At 39.0% G+C, this 16,630-nt stretch overlaps 1 protein-coding gene across 3 annotated transcripts in view; it reads right to left on the reverse strand.

Annotated features, from left to right (window-relative positions):
• LOC583500 (alpha-mannosidase 2C1) overlaps positions 1-15,550 on the reverse strand; it is a 31,963-nt gene extending 16,413 nt beyond the window's left edge. The window contains exons 1-13 of one of the 3 annotated variants that reach the window (XM_030988753.1): positions 15,441-15,550; positions 15,145-15,327; positions 13,788-13,834; positions 13,251-13,371; positions 11,677-11,832; positions 10,697-10,793; positions 10,060-10,148; positions 9,289-9,466; positions 5,967-6,156; positions 4,319-4,425; positions 3,313-3,516; positions 1,651-1,767; positions 622-717 (exon numbers count right to left, since the gene is read on the reverse strand). In XM_030988753.1, coding sequence (XP_030844613.1) covers positions 622-717; positions 1,651-1,767; positions 3,313-3,516; positions 4,319-4,425; positions 5,967-6,156; positions 9,289-9,466; positions 10,060-10,148; positions 10,697-10,793; positions 11,677-11,832; positions 13,251-13,363 — 1,347 coding nt within the window. In that variant the 5' untranslated portion in view covers positions 13,364-13,371; positions 13,788-13,834; positions 15,145-15,327; positions 15,441-15,550. Of the gene's footprint in view, positions 1-621; positions 718-1,650; positions 1,768-3,312; positions 3,517-4,318; positions 4,426-5,966; positions 6,157-9,288; positions 9,467-10,059; positions 10,149-10,696; positions 10,794-11,676; positions 11,833-13,250; positions 13,462-13,787; positions 13,835-15,144; positions 15,328-15,440 lie in introns of all 3 variants that reach the window. The other 2 variants (XM_030988750.1, XM_030988751.1) reach the window with 2 other exon arrangements.
• Between the last annotated feature and the right edge of the window lie 1,080 nt (positions 15,551-16,630).

The raw sequence follows: 16,630 nt of genomic DNA on the forward strand, positions 1-16,630 counted from the left end.
ACGCACCTCTGCAACCACGACATTAATAAACGACTCCCAGTCACATTATTTTTTAAGATTGCGAACCATTTACTAGGTCATGACTGACGGATGAAACGATTGCAGGTCATAAAATAATAAATAAACATAATCGTTCCCCAAGAGGTCATGAAACACAATGGCACAAGGCAGACAAAATAAATAAATGGCAAATAGAAAAAGAGATGTGAATAATCAGTATGAGGAGAGGTACGATTAAAAAAAAAACATGTTGAAAATTGAGAACCTAAGCCAGGCATATATTCATGTAGATAAGAGAGAAAAGAACAAAAGTGCATTTGTCATGTATTAATGTATTAATTTGCATGTACATGTACCGGTATGTAAATAACTAACATTGACTACTAATTTGAATACAATTATACATTTATTGCTTTGAGTAGCACTGTCTTCTATGTATGTTTTAATCTTGAGAAGCTACTATATATATATATATATATATATACCGGTATGTCAATGTATTTATTCGCATGTGTAAATAACTAACATTGTATACTAATTTGAATACAATTGTACATTTATTGCTTTTCTATGTATGTTTTAATCTTGAAGAAGTCCACTTGAAGAAGGAACTTTACTCACTTCTTCCACTTTGACCCTAGCATGGTACGTGTCTGTAGGAGGGAAGTGAGCGAGGCACTTTGTCCCGTCTATACCTTGCCACCAGAAGGTACTGTGCTGTAAGAGAAAGAGAGGGAAAATAGTTTGTGACAGAGAGAGAGAGAGAGAGAGAGAGAGGGAGGCCCGATGGCTCAGTGGTAGAGCAGTGGTCTCGTAACCGAGAGGTCCAGGGTTTAAAACCATGTCGATGCCTTAGTGTCCTTTGGTAAGGCATTAATCCTCATTATCAAGTCCCTCGGAGACGACTTAGAGCCATCGGTCCCTTGGTTACTTACTTACTTACAAGCATACACATGCTTTATTAAAAGTCAGGCATTAATCCTCAATTCCAAGTCCCTCAGAGAGGACTTAAAGCCGTCAGTCCCCTGGTTGCTTACTTTCAAGCATACACATGCTTTCTTAGCAGTAGGGGGAAACATAAAGTAAAACAGAGACTGACAAAGAAAGAGAAAGAGAGAGAAAGAGAGAGAAAGAGTGAGAAAGAGAAAGAAAGAGAGAGAGAGAGAGAGAGAGAGCGAACGAGTGGGGGAAGGAGGGAAAAGAAAAAGAGAGAGGTAAATCAATAAATTGGTCAAGAGAGGGACGCAGAGAAATTGGAGGGGTGTAAGAGAGGAAGAATAAAAGATTGAGGGAAGAAGAGACAGAGAGACAGAGAGATAGATGGAGAGATAGATGGAGAGAGTGATAGAGAGAGAGAGAGAGAGAGAGAGGGGGGAGGTAGACCAATCAACTGACCAAGAGAGAGTCCGACATGGGGTAGACAGTGGGGGCAGGGGGGCAAGAATAAGAGATAATAAATGACACAATAAAAAAAAGAACAAGACAAATAATAACAGAATAAATTAAAATGAGAAAACAACAGAAATTGATAGAGATCGAAATAATGAAAAGAATGACATAATTACAGAACAAATTAACATGAGAAAACGACAGAAACTGATAGAGATCTAAATAATGAGGCAAATTATGCATATTTTTGCAGCCACTTACAGGGAACTTGTTGACGAGACACCAGCTCATCTTCTGAGTGACAAACCTCTTCATTCCTCCACCGGCTAAGATCTGAGGCAGCTGGGCGGAGTAACCAAACGTGTCTGGTAGCCAATACTGTACAGAGAGAAGGGACACACATGTATGTATGGCTTAACAGACCATTTGCGAAAAGTAATCATATATACGTAGTGCACAAATCTTTGTTAAGTGCCATGTTACACATTTTTGTATTCACCTGTGACGAATAATTGTATTTCAATACTGTAAAAGTAGAAATATTCACAGATTTCGAGCTAAGATTGGCAAGCGCGAATTTAGAACTAATAAAAATATAAGCATGATTTCTTAAGCGAGTTTTGAACAATGGATTGAAGTGTGCAATGCAAATTTAAGAACCCATGAATATGTTTTAAGGTCGCTCAGCGTGAAAAAAATTAATCATGCGAAAATAACAGCATGTACAGTAATCAGTATGCGAATTGCATACATCATGTGGTGTTAGGTATTACAAGCCGTAATGTTTGTTCCACCTAGCAACAATTAATGTATTGACTATTAAAACACAACTATTCATAATAGGTGAATGAAATTATTTGTAACTAGGTACTTAACAAAGATTTGTGCATTAAATTTGATTACATTATGAAACAGCATATTACCGGCTCAGTGATGATATCTAAAGGGAGCTGAAGTGAAATGGAAAACATTTTGCCATTCACATTTGTCTTTGCCTATCAACTCCTTTTATCCAGAAGAGGCAAGCACCATAGTCCAAATTACGATATATTTATTGCCTACCTGATTGTATGATTGTAAATCAACTAGATGTGGTACCCGGTCGGAAGCGATGGTTAATGTTAATTTGATTGGCATGTGTGCGCTCGTAAAATGGTGCCTGGCTAGCATAATACCCAGGGAGTGGAGCGTGTGCACTATCACATGAAGATTAGAGATTGGATACAGTGACCAGAGTGATAATACCGTCATTACAATGTCAAGTACATACCTTTTTTTTTCCATCATTTATTAAGGCGAGGCGTCAAAAATATCGATACCAGCAGGCTGCCGCCTCACGTATTGGCGCATCGAGGCTGCAATTACAGCCGAAGCCTGGCTGGGGCAATTATTTTTCACTTATTAGCCCAGCCGGCTTGCGCCAGGCTGGGATCTAAGGCTCGGTTTCCATTCGAAAGGCGGCAGCCGGCGCATGCTTTTGAATGCCATTTCCTACCGCCAGCGGTAGTCGGCTGAGCTAATTTAAAAAATGCAGCCAGGACGCACAAGTGCAGTTAGCTGCCGCTGGCTGGTATATTTATTTTTGACGCCTCGCCTAATTGAATAATACATACATAAGAAACACATAATTATATTGATTACAAAGAAAAACACATGAATTATACACATGAAATATATATCACAAAATTAATTATCCTTTTTTTTTTTAATAATCAACATTTTTTTTCCACAGGTGATACTTTACAACATTTGCCCTCAATAATATTTCCTATAAATAACTGTTGAAAATGTTTTCAAAAGTACATAGGAACTTTGTATCAAGCGCGACACAAATGCAACTATAATTATCATGATCATTATCATCATCATCATCATCATCATCATCATCATCATCATCATCATTATTATAATTCCTCCACTCACCTCTGTACAGTAGCTCCCAAACTCTTCCTTGAAGAACCTCTGTCCATAGAGCAGCTGCCTGACGAAGGATTCCCCGCTCGGCAGATTCCCATCCATCTCCACCCAGCATCCACCTACAGGGATGAATCGCCCTGTCTTGGCCATTTCCTGTATCTTCTTGTAGAGCGACGGGTAGTCGGTTTTTACCCATTGAAACTGCTGAGCCTGCATGAGAACCAAGAATAGGATAGGATAATTCGTTTCATTTCTGTCAATCACAAGGTCCGCAGTTCAAGACCCGCCGCGGCACTAATGTCCTTTGGCAAGACATGGATCTGCATTTGCCACACTCAACCCAGGCGATGTAAATGGGTACCTGGCAGGAATTAATTCTTTCAAATGCTAGAGCGCCGTAATGGCAGCACAGCTAAAGCCGGGGTAATAACTTCCAAGTTTGGAAGCGCTTACTGTTTGCAATAAGAGCTATATAAAAACTGAGTATTATCATTATTTCAGTTTTCATTCATTTATTGGTCCAATGTACATTCAACATGGAAAATAGTTTTGGTCACATTAAAGACTCAAGTAGTTTACACAGTATTTCCATAATAGAAACATAAACCTATTAATGGTATGAGAAATCATTCGAACACCATCCAATATACACAACTAAATTTTGAGAACTAAATTCTAGATGCACAGCAATGATTGCATTTTTTTCTAAAACAAACTTTCTCTTTGAGTATGTTGTGTTAAGCTCATCTCTTCCTGCCATTCGATTTTCGAAGAAATTGCAAATATAGATATAGAAATCTAAACAAACATGATTTTCCTTTGTCCTCTTACCTGCATCAAGGCAAGTTTGAAGAGGATGATCCTCAGTAATTCCTGCTTTATAAGTATTATTATCATAATCGTTGTTGCTAATATTATTCATTTATCTTCAGTTTTACTGCACATAATATCTTCCTACTTTCCTCTGAGCAGTCATGCTTGCTTGTGATTGATTCAACCTTTGACCTCTCACCTGTGAGAAGGCAAAGTTGAGTTGAGGGTAGTCCTCAGCGAGACTTAGAACATTGGACCAGGTCCTGGCTACTTTCCTCTTGGTCTCGGCATAAGGCCATAGCCAGGCTAAGAAAAAGAAAAATATGGTTCTTCAGATACTCTTTCATCATTTTGAGAAAAAGACATGAAATATGTAGGTAATTTGGACCTCACTTTCACGTCACATATTTGTGTAGTCCCCTTAAAGCGTATCTGCCATAGTTTACAGGAGGGATTAGACTGCCCTGCAAGGTCACTGGACAGGTTGTTATCTCATCAACTCAGCTCTCAGTTAACATAAGAAAAAGAGGATCATGGGGGACCAATGGTCACCGATTAGGCATGGTTTGTTATATAGAGGGCGCAAGTAGCTACTAGTAGTGCAGTGGGCCTTTAACACATTTCCGTGTACAGACATGCGACTTTTAAAAAGACTGGGCCAAATTTCTTATCATTCTGATGATTCCAAAACCTTATTGTATACACAACTATATATGTGCTACGTACAGGATTAACCTTTTCCCATCACTTTGATACACTCTTTTTCACAATGAAATTGCATAACCAGGGCCCCATCTTAAGAAGAGTTGCTATTAATCCAAATCAATTGCAAGAACTTCACAGTCTCCTATCTCTCATGTACATAGGTGCAATTAAAGGTAAAGACCAGTTATGGTCATGCGATTGCATTGTGAAAGAAACGTTGTGGAATCGATCAGAAAAGGTTGATCATCTAGCATCTAGCATCTGCAAGGTTCTGGAATCATCAAAATGATAAGAAATTTGGCCCATTCTTCGTAAAGTTACAAGCACTATACACAGAAAGATGTATATGGTACTACCCTATATCTCTCACAGACCATGAGAGAAACAAATTTACCAAATATATGAATTAGTAGGCGGTTTCCCGGCAAATTTTGTATCATCATGTATTAGTCAAAACATATTCTTTCACATGATTGGTAATGAGAGCTAATTCCATTTCATTTTTTGAAATTGGGGCATTTCCAATACTGGTCTTTACCTTTAATATCAATCGCAAATGAGTTGCAATTAATATCAAATGTTTGTAAAACAGGGCCCTGAACTCAACTTCAGTTTTAACCCATTGCTTACTGGAACCTGGTGGTCCCTGTGTAAAGCCTATGGGAACCTGGTGGTCCCTGTGTTAAGCCTATGGGAACCTGGTGGTCCCTGTGTTAAGCCTATGGGAACCTGGTGGTCCCTGTGTTAAGCCTATGGGAACCTGATGGTCCCTGTGTTAAGCCTATGGGAACCTGGTGGTCCCTGTGTTAAGCCTATGGGAACCTGGTGGTCCCTGTGTTAAGCCTATGGGAACCTGATGGTCCCTGTGTTAAGCCTATGGGAACCTGGTGGTCTCTGTGTTAAGCCTATGGGAACCTGGTGGTCCCTGTGTTAAGCCTATGGGAACCTGGTGGTCCCTGTGTTAAGCCTATGGGAACCTGGTGGTCTCTGTGTTAAGCCTATGGGAACCTGGTGGTCCCTGTGTTAAGCCTATGGGAATAAGAGGATTCAGTAGTCAACAGGCTAATACATATCATTTCCAGCGCACAACACAAGACTCGATTCACAAAAGACGGGGGAATTACAGCAACAGCTCGACTCACCTGAATCAATATGAGCATTGGCAATCGCATGGATGGTATGAGCCGAGTCTCCGTTCCTTTGCTCAAGGAACTTTTTGCAGATATCTCTAGCGGCTTGGTAAGTTTGAGGTTGATCAGCTGAACAAGCATTCATCATTCGATTCACAGTGTAGAGCGCCTGGTAACATCGCTCACGACTCTCTGGTAGATGCTGAAAAACAGAAAGTAGTCAAAAGTCTACAGAGGCAGATTGGGGATTGTTGGAAAGAGAGTAAAGTTAAGGGCTTGATAGGTTTAAGGTTGATCAGCTGAACAAGCGTTTATCATTCAATTCAGAGTGTAGAGAGCTTGGTAACATCGCTCACGACTCTCTGGTAGATGCTGATAAACAGAAAGAATTCAAAGTCTACAGAGGCAGATTGAGGATTGTTGTAAGAAAGCGAAGTTGGGGGCAGATTTCTTTTCTGACGGTGTTTTCCTCCAGGGCATGACCTACAGTGACTCCAGTCCAGATACATAAATTAAAGACCTTCTCTGAAAGTTAAACATATTGGCCCCTCTTGTACTGAGATCTAAACCTGATGCTGGGCTTTAAAAGCCTTTGTTCAAAATCAGGTTTAACAAAGGAGTAAGTCCGAGGTCTAAGATTTCCTTTTTGTTAAACATGCTTGTAGACCAGGGTCAGGTTTAATGCAAAGGTCACTCTGTGGCCTGGACCCACCCTCCTCAGAGGTCGCCAAATATCGACGTCGACTCGACGCCTAAGCCTGACCCTGACCTATTTGTTGTTGTAGTGAAGTCCTAACGTTCGTTTTTCTTCATTGGGTGAAGCTTTACTATACAAATTGATGAAATGTGTGAAGCTTTGACGAGTAATTTGTTTTTTCTGGTGATGTGACATCGAATCCAATCGGTCGCCTTGTTTGTTCAGGTGATGTGACATCGAAGCCACTACCGGTCGCGTCGAAAATATGTCGAAATCATGTCGAAATCGTGCGTTTCAAAACAACTATTTAATTTTTATTCCGGTCACTCATGCACTCGCAGAGTGATCGTCCTGAGGTCACCGAACTTTTCTCCAGCGAAACTGATTTCGAGATTTCACGAGATCGTTTTCGAGTAGTCTACTAGTCTCCTACACATAACTAGTTGCGTGAGTATTCGCAGTATACGTGCCTGAAAGGCCAGCCTCAAGTCTGGAAACGAGACTAGTAGCCTACGAGCTGTCGGTATTGTACCCAGCATGCGCAGCGCAGATCGTGCCAAGTTTTGGCCCCAAGTTTTTGCGAGTTGAGTTGAAAAAAGATAGAAAGTTCAGAGTTTTCCGATCATTTTGAGACGGTACTACTCCGACCCTGTTTTACGATTGATTATTAACGAAATCTGTGCATAAAACTTAGCCTATATTTTCGCGAGATTTCAATGTTGACGTATTCCACAAAGGTATTACGCCACAGCAGTGCCGTGCGCTCGAGTCGAAGCCTTACGAATTCTGCGGATATGCACTGTATACTGTGTACGTTTGTGATGGTTTGTGTTAGTCGTGTATTGTTTGTTGTAAACATCTTCATCAATCCATCATGGTAAAATAATAATAAACATTGGATGATGTATTATTTTAATTGTACACAACAATATCGCAAGCTTTTTTGTGTGTATATTGTTGATGTTTTGTTTACCTGTAGGCTGTAGTGTAGTTTAGTACAGTAGTATAGAGTATGTATCAAACCAGAGAAGCATCTTCTCTGATCAAACCAATTAAATTGACATTGTTGACTGTAGTAATATTGATTATTATTCATTCATAATAATAATCCAGTGGAATTACTATACTGTGTTCTAATTCACAACAACAACAAGTCAACAGTAACAACAGGGCTATTTTACTAGGTTCATTGACATTACAACAATGTTCTGTTGTAATTGTCCTCATCAGCTGGGCATATTTTTCTTTTTTTTACTCAGGTAGGTCAATTTTATTTTTTACCCATCAGGTGGGTCATTTCTTTTTTTTATAGTAAAACTTCCATCCCCCCCCCCCCAATTAATATAATTGGTGTTCATATTTATTTCTAGTAGGCCGTATCTGCGCGTAGGCCGTAGCTGCGTAGGCCTCCACAAATTTAAACATCTTTGGAACTTCCGTGGAGGGTACAATTTTTATTTTATTAAATCGTCTTTTAGACTTTCATAATTATTAAAAATAAAATTGTGATATTGTTTTTTGTTTTTTACATCTCGACCAAACTTGGTCAGAGTCATACCTGGTCCTACCAGTACTAGCTAGATGATGTATGTACTGCACTACAACACAATGTCAAAATCTAACAACGCAAACCTGAAATTTGTCTGGAATGAACATTTTCTTTCATTTCCAAGTAACAGAGTTTAATAGGTAACAGGATAGTGTTTATAGTTAACAAGAGTTAGTATTAGAAAACAAGAGTTAGTATTAGAAAACAAGACTTGTAGTTAAAACAACTTTTTTATAAACGTTTTAAGTTTCATAACAACATATCTGTAGAAACATTGGATTGACAAAATAAACATGTTACTGTATCTTTGAATTGAAACCTGGTTGACTTGGTACTTATTGAGCAGTATGGAATTACTATCATGACTATAGACCATTGCAGTCATGGTCTACTATTATAAGTAAACATTGGTGGAGCTTGATTTCAAAACGTGAAGCTTGAAATATGTAATGGCCAATATGGTGAAACAGTGGTGAAGCTTGAACTATGCAAATGGCCAGTATGGTGAAACAGTGGTGAAGCTTCAGACCGGCCGAAAACTTACAAAAGTGAAGCCTCACCTATGGAAAACTGACACAAGTGAAGCCTCACCTATGTAAAACTGACAAAAGTGAAGCATCACCTATGCAAATAATTCAAAGGGTGAAGCCTGGACTAACACATTTGCTGATAAGAGTGATGCTTTGCCTTTGTTTTTTGTAAAGCACATGAAGTGATGGTGAAACCCTGAGGTTACAAATAATTGGCTCAGGTGAAGAAAGGTGATGACCTGAGGAGGGTGGGTCCAGGCCACAGAGTGACCCTTGCATAACTAAATCAGTAGAAGGCAGATTTTTGCTTTCTTTGCTTTCTGCTAGACCAACGTCTGGCTGATTGAAACAATGAAGAAAACAAAAATACATAGCAAAGTAAGATAAAATATCCCACATAAGTCATAATTGCTATAAATCCAATTGATTTAGTAACAAAGAACTTCAAGTGCTGGTGCGAAAATGATGAATGCAGGGTTATTATTAGGCAAATTGTTCTGGTTTAAACCTCAGCTGCAGCAGTAACTTGACCAAAAGTGTTGAAAAAATTAGACCAACCTTGACCATGTCGACCAAGATTTCGACATCCATCGTTAAGTCATAGGCGTCACGGTTGAAAAGCGCCAGCTCGGCTTGCGAGAGCGTGAATGTAAGATCCATTACCGGTGCATCTATGAGATCACTCCCCGCTCCAAGGATCTTATTGCATGCCATCTCTATATACAGGTGATCATATCTAGACAGAAAAGGAGATTAAGAAATCAATGAAATAAAAGTGACGTTTGCAAAAATCGACACTTTGACAATCTAAATTTAAGAAGAACTTGAGTAATGGTAATGCGATGAGATCCATTATTAATTAAGTCTTGAAGTGAACTAAATCACTGTAATTCTCGCATAACTGACTGGGATTTGCAGGTGCACCACAATACCAGGGTTTCCCCTGCTCTTATTCAAATGAGGCAGAGGGTTCTTTACGTTCATACATTGTGAACAAAAATGGAATCTAATAACAAACGTCCAATCAGTTGCAGACCTGATCTAGCATTACAGAGTAAAACTGCCAACAAGAGGGTCCTATAATTGGCTTCTGGAAGATCCATAGGCATGCGATACTTTTTTAAAGCCCCGCCGCACTAGTTGGGCCAGAAGGGATTAGACCTCCCTGCATGGTCACTGACAGGTGGCTATCTCATCATATATGCTCTCAATTAACATAAGAAAAAGAGGATAGTGGGGGACCAATGGCCACCGATTAGGCATTGTTTGCTATATAGAGGGCGCAAGTAGCTATAAGTAGTGCAGTGGGACTTTATAGTGAGTACTTACTTCAATGAGGAATGCGGGCAAGTTAAGATGAAGCTGATGCGGTCGTCCTTGTTTAACCCCTGAAGAGGCTCTCCTCCAGGACTCCAAACCTGAAACAAATACAAAAGAGGCAGAATTTAACACTTGAAATTCTCTCCAATCGCAGGACATTTGCTCCATCAATTGTAGTATAGAGCGCTTTCGCAAAGACGACGGGAGATTTACGGCGATACAGATCTTCCGTCATGTTTAGGAAACGAACGCTATCATGGCCGCGTACGGTCCTGAAAATCAACAAGACGGAGACAAAATTCTGATTCGCGCATGCGCAGATTCTTTTTTCGCTCGCGTTACCGTCGTCTTTGCCCTTCATCGTGTGTGTGAGAGCGCTCTCCTTTTTCTTTCCAAAACTACCAGTACTCAAATTCCAGGGCCTCACACTCGGCATAACTAAATCTAATCCTTAACCTAAAGCCTAAAATATAACCTGTTGTAAATGTCACACTGTCCTGATTCAACTATGACCTTATCTCTTTGGCGACTCGACAGTGGAAACGTTTATAAACATATAATTGCGTAACAAAACGTTGTTTGTCAACCATGTTTTGATACGTGATTCTAGATTCAAAAGCCTATAAACACAGCCTGTACCACTAACCATTGCTTCAGAGTTAGAGTTCCACAGAAGATGGACTTCCTGCTTGTGCCAAGCTTTGGGGATCTGGATCTCAACACGAAACCAGTGAGTTGCCCACCTGTCAATAAAAACCAGTCATAACACAATGGAGGTAGCTAGGCCAGGGTTAGTCTGCAAGCACATACCCTGGTCAGTCGTAAAAGAGAGTCTGCACTATAAGACTACCATAGGCCATGTATATAGCTGCTCCTGTTGACACAACCAGTATGTAGCCGGGCTAGGCTTATCTCAAGGCACAATTATTTTTTGATAAAGTGTCAAATTAGGGTCTGTGCTTGCATGCAGACTAGGCCAGGGTCAATCGGAGAAGCCAACAGACAATTAAAGTCAGTGGAGCAACAATTAATCCTTATATACCAGTTCTCCTCATAGTTTAAAGAACACAAAAATTGTTTATTGAATGGACCAATATGAAAAAAAATTGCAAAATCAACTGGAAAATTACCAATTTGTACATGAAATCAGTGATTTTATATTTTACAGCGCATTGCCAATTTAATGAATTTAATGATAAGTTAAAATTAAATTGCCTTTATCTGAGAACGGCACAGCATACTGCTTTGAAAATACACTGCAATTTTTCTGGAGATTTTTTCTCTTTCTGCTCATGTAGGGTCTATTTTGTTTGATTCCTAGCATTCTGAATCAATAGATTGTGCAAAAATGTCACTACAAAGAGGCACTGTCTTGCTATAGGTAAACACTCCTACCCTACTTTAAATACCATCAATACTACTGGGCCAGAAGGGATTAGACCACACAGTGAGGTCACTGACAGGTGGCTATATCATTAACTCAGCTCTCAACTAACATAAGAAAAAGAGGATCATGGGGGACCAATTACAGGCATCGATTGGGGAAGTTTTCTATATAGAGGGAGCAAGTAGCTACAAGTAGGACAGTGGGGCTTTAAATGAAAAAAGGGGTAAAATTAAACTTACGTTGGACCGTAAGATGACCCTGGCTTGACCTCTGTAGCAGGAGGATACTTGGACTTGGAACTTGTTGAACTCCATCCCTTGGTGGCCTCGTCGAAGGTCACACGACCTTTGACCTTTCTGTGTGTGATGCACACAGGGTGCTTCTCAGGAAAGAGCCTACAGGGACAAGTATAAAAAAAAGTAAAAACAAGTTTAATGCAAAAATAATGTCAAATTCAAATAAGATAAAATACTTTAGCCTACAGTATGTGAACACATAGTCCAACAAAAGCTGAAAAAAGTATTATTTTGTCACAGATATAGGCCGAGGGTTTATGGTAAAGAGGAAGATTTCATGTCACGCAAAAATCATGCAAAAGTCTGGACTGGCTAAGATTTCTAAGTTTCATGTTGCAAATACACAGCTGAGGTAAAATGAATCAGCTTTTGCTCCTCAAATTGGCAACAGGTATTTTCTATTCGAACAGCTATAACAAAACAATAGACATTTAAACTACTGGGTTAATAGACAAATTGTAAATGACATAGACCAAATGTTAAAATTGACACAAATTTGCCAGTTTGTACATGAAAATAGCATTACAAATTCCACATTGAGTTGCCAGTCAACATACTTCAGTGATTACTCAAAATGAAATCATTTTTAATCATAAATGGCACACTGCACTGCAGCAGAAGTTAACTCAAAGCATTCTGTGATATTTTCTTACTCTTAATTCTCATGTGCAATTTTTGATTTCTAGCATTCTGGATACAAAAAATGTGAACAAAATTAAACATCTCTAAAATGAGAAACTGTACAGGTTGTTTCCAGGGCAGTCGACGAACACAATTTAAAACATGTGAAATTGAAACTTAGAAGGAGTATGAAACAAAGTGTGCGAATGTCAAATTTTCTAGTTGCCGGGGTTCAGTGCTCACTTAGGGGTTCTTGTGTTCTTATATGATGTCTTATATAAAATCTTAGCCATATTTTGGCGGATTTTGAAATAAAGAATATGGATAATTATATAATATTGGATGGCTTTGAGTATGATACAAGAATATATTGCTTGAGCTATGACCATATTGAACGAGTCGGAGACGAGCTCAATTTTGTCATAGCGAGAGCAATATATTCTTGTTTCACATGAAAATAAAGCTACTGGTACATACAATTATTATTATTATTATTATCTATATCAGGCTGACTAACACAATTTTAAAAATTTGACAGACCTCAGTAAATATGGCTTTGTTTTTGTGTGATAGTTGAAGTTCCCGGATGACTGAGCAATACGAAAAACAATATTGGTCAGTCATCCAGGTACTGCGCGCGCTAAAGATATTAAATACACTGATTTATTGTACAACTTGGAAGCCTTTATAGATAATAATACACATATATCTATATCAGAAATCAAATATGTTTGATTGAGAATTAATTTTAACCTGTCTCTAACTTTCAAATCTGTAATGATTTTCAATCAGGCAATTTCAAAAATCAAACCTGTTGCTGTTACATATGACATACATGTATATGTAAATGTGTAAACCCTTTGTGTTTAATACACAGAATAGATTATGTTACTCACTTTCCATACAAATTGCAGTCAGTGAAGTAGATGCTTGATATGAATTTTTCTGCTCTTTCTAGAGTGCATCGTTTGCTCTTGAGAGGAACCGGAGCGGAATACGACTGAGCCATCCTTCAATCTGAACGGAAGAGAGCCAAAGAGAAAATGAAAGGAAAAGGAAAGATGGAGGCAGAAAAGAAGAGAAAGAAGTGGATAATTGGACAATGAGCTAGATGAAGGGAATGCACGCACAAAAATAAAGCGAAGTACCCAGAGGTAGAGGAAAGAGAGACAGAAAAGAAGGGTAAAGATAGAAAGAGAGGAAAGGAAGAGAGGAAAGAATAAGATGAAAAGAAATAAAGAAAGAGAGAGAAATAGAGAGAGAGAGAAATAGAGAGAGAGAGTGTGTTAGGACTCAACCTTTCCCCTCAATACAACCCGCTTATTGTTATGTAGATTAAAGACTTGGGTTGAATGCATTTAGTAGTTAGGCTCCACTGCACTCTACATAGCTCCAACAGGTGATGCATAGCTATAGTGGGTGGGTTGCCTTACCTTGCAGTGTAGTGTCACTATCTGCACACAAGTCATACAGGGAGGACCTATGGGTTGGAGGTGAATGAAAGTTGTTTCATAGCTCAAAAACCTGGCATTTTGCGCTGCAAGTATAAGTTCTATAGAGAGTCAAGATCACCAGAACCGACATTGAGGCCTGCCCCTTTTTTCTGCATTTCAGTCAACCACTCAAACTATGGTGTTCCGGCTAGGACTTACAGAGCAAGTCCTGTATCCAAGTTTCATGCCACAATGGGTGGATTTATACCTGTAACGACTATGGAGAGTTGAAGGTGCTAATACAGATGGAGCAACACCTTCGTTACGGTGGACAAGTTCCAGCAACAGTAAACAACTATGGTTTCTTTATTCCCATGAACAATATTTTAATATCACATCTTGAAAGTGATTGCATCACTAAAGTGGGTTATTTTATTTATATCTCCAAACGTACGATAAACCTACGACCATTTTTAGTGTCAATACTCTGTACAAATTTGTTATTTTGTGATAGCTAAGACTACAACCTCAGGGTTGGGTTCAATACATTCTTTATATCTTTATATGTATTTCTATTGTGATAAGAAGTAAAGTAATAAAGATAAGAAGAAGATGATATTCTTTGATACACTTAACAGAATTTGAATTCTTTGTTTATTGTGTTAATCTTCCTGTGAGACGATTAGAGAGTTTTAACTAGATCACGAATTAAAGTCACCTGATTTTACACAGTTGTGACAGAGAAAGAAATAGAGAGAGGGAGAGAGAGAGAGAAACAGAGAGAGAGAGAGAGAAGGAGAACAAATGAAGACAGGCAGGAAGGAAGAGTAGACAAAGAAAAATAGAGAGGGAGCTAGGATTAGGAAAGGAAGAGACACAGCAAAGAAGAGAAGAAACAATTGACAGTGATATAGAGAAAATGCAGGTTAAGGTGAGGAATATAGCAAGAAAATTTGGAAGAGAGATAGACTATATATTGGCAATTAAATCAGGAGAAAAGAGAGTGCAGTGGAGAAAAAAAGATAAGATGAAGAAGAAGAAGGGAAAGAAATGTAGACTATGTCTAGATAAACATGTATATGAAAACTAGTATTTATAAATCCAATATTTAACGTTTGCAGTTTTTTGTGATATTTAATCATTAGACTATAGACTAACTCCGGGAAGCTCCAACACCGGCGCGCAGCGGACGCTGCGCGCCGGTGTTGGAGCTTCCCGGAGTTAACTATAGACATGCACAACCATAGACCTATATCATATAAAAATCTTTTAAATTGCAATATCATCAGCAATTCAACAAATCTAGCAACTCCATGATACAACAAACACATCAAACATATGTAGTTTATGCACTTACCCTTAACACGTCTGCAGTTAGCTGGATCTACTCTCCTGATATAGCAACTCATATGTGACTCGTCGACAGCACCGACAATTTGAGCTCGGGCTGCGGCTGGCAGCTGGCTAACTGGAACTGGGGTCAGACAACGCAAAGAAACCACTGCTCAAACACAAAGGGGGCGGTTGCTTTTGCAGTGATCTGTAAATAGAGAGATAGCAAGAAATGAAACAAGCAAACAATACATGTTGTGTTGCCCCACTCATACTGAAAATCTACTCCCAACAAATTTATCTTCCGAGAATCACACTGACCCTTATTCTATCGAACACCGGGATCGAACACAACAAAATCGGAGAAAGGAGGATTGAGCTTGCACATTGTTTGAGCATGCACTCTAGTAAGTCCATGGTGCAATGCAGTAGTACGATTAGTGAAGGCTTGACTAGTCTCATACAAGGGGTCCAGACTCGGTTCAATCCTTAATTGCTCATAATTATTACTAGCACTGTTTAAAGTTGGCGGGTTTTTTGCCTTGCTACAAAAATAGAGAGATGGCAAGATGCAAACACTGTTTCGTGTTAGTTGCCAATTCATATTGTAGAGGTGTCGTCGTCTAGTGGATATGTCACCAGACTGTGGAATTGTTTTTTTTTTTCTTTGTGTGTTTTATTGAACAATCAAAAAATAATCACAGTATTTACAAGTTATTATAAAAACATTACAAAAAAGCAGTAAAAAGACTGTGGAATTTTTTGCGATCGATGCGAGTCCCACCTTAGGCATTAATCTACATTTGCCACCCTCAACCCAGGTGAAGTTAATGGGTAAAAAGCAAGGGAGTGGAATCCGGCCCCTCACCCCCCCCCCCCCCCCCCCCCCCCCACCACCTTCCACCTTCTCCCAGCCCTTTAAGTTCTTAGGACTAAGAACTGAATGTGAAGAGGGGGGAAGAGGGTCTTTCACTGAAAAGCAAATACAAGTTTATGGCCGGTATAGCCGCAAGAGATTCTAAAAGAAATATATATTTCTGCAAACAATATGACTAGCAAATAGTTGTAGGGTCAATCACACAATGAAAACTGTATTTGAATACAAGGCAAACAGTGGTATTGAAAGGATCATTAATAAATATAAATGTCAAATATCAATCAAATCTTAAAAGCAATTACGAAAGTTGTCTATTCATCATATTTTTGTTGGGGGGTAGGCTATACTGCAGGTAGGCCTACACATAAGGCCTTTATCAGAAAACACGCTTCAAAAATACATCTTCTTCTTTTTTTTAAGTTGTTACTCAGCTTCTACTTGTCTCGAGCATGGAAGCAGATGCACATGACGTCAAAATGACCTATAGGGTATAGAAAACAACATTGGAGTTTCACCCTAATATCATTCCCCATCTATAAGTATATTATTGCTACATCATACTGTACATAGTACGTGTAAAGGTCAAACACGCATACGCTCTTGAAACAATTGATGATTAATTAAGACTCTAGAC

This window comes from Strongylocentrotus purpuratus, unplaced genomic scaffold, assembly GCF_000002235.5.
Source record: "Strongylocentrotus purpuratus isolate Spur 01 unplaced genomic scaffold, Spur_5.0 spur5_scaffold_17, whole genome shotgun sequence".
Lineage (NCBI taxonomy): Eukaryota > Metazoa > Echinodermata > Echinoidea > Camarodonta > Strongylocentrotidae > Strongylocentrotus > Strongylocentrotus purpuratus.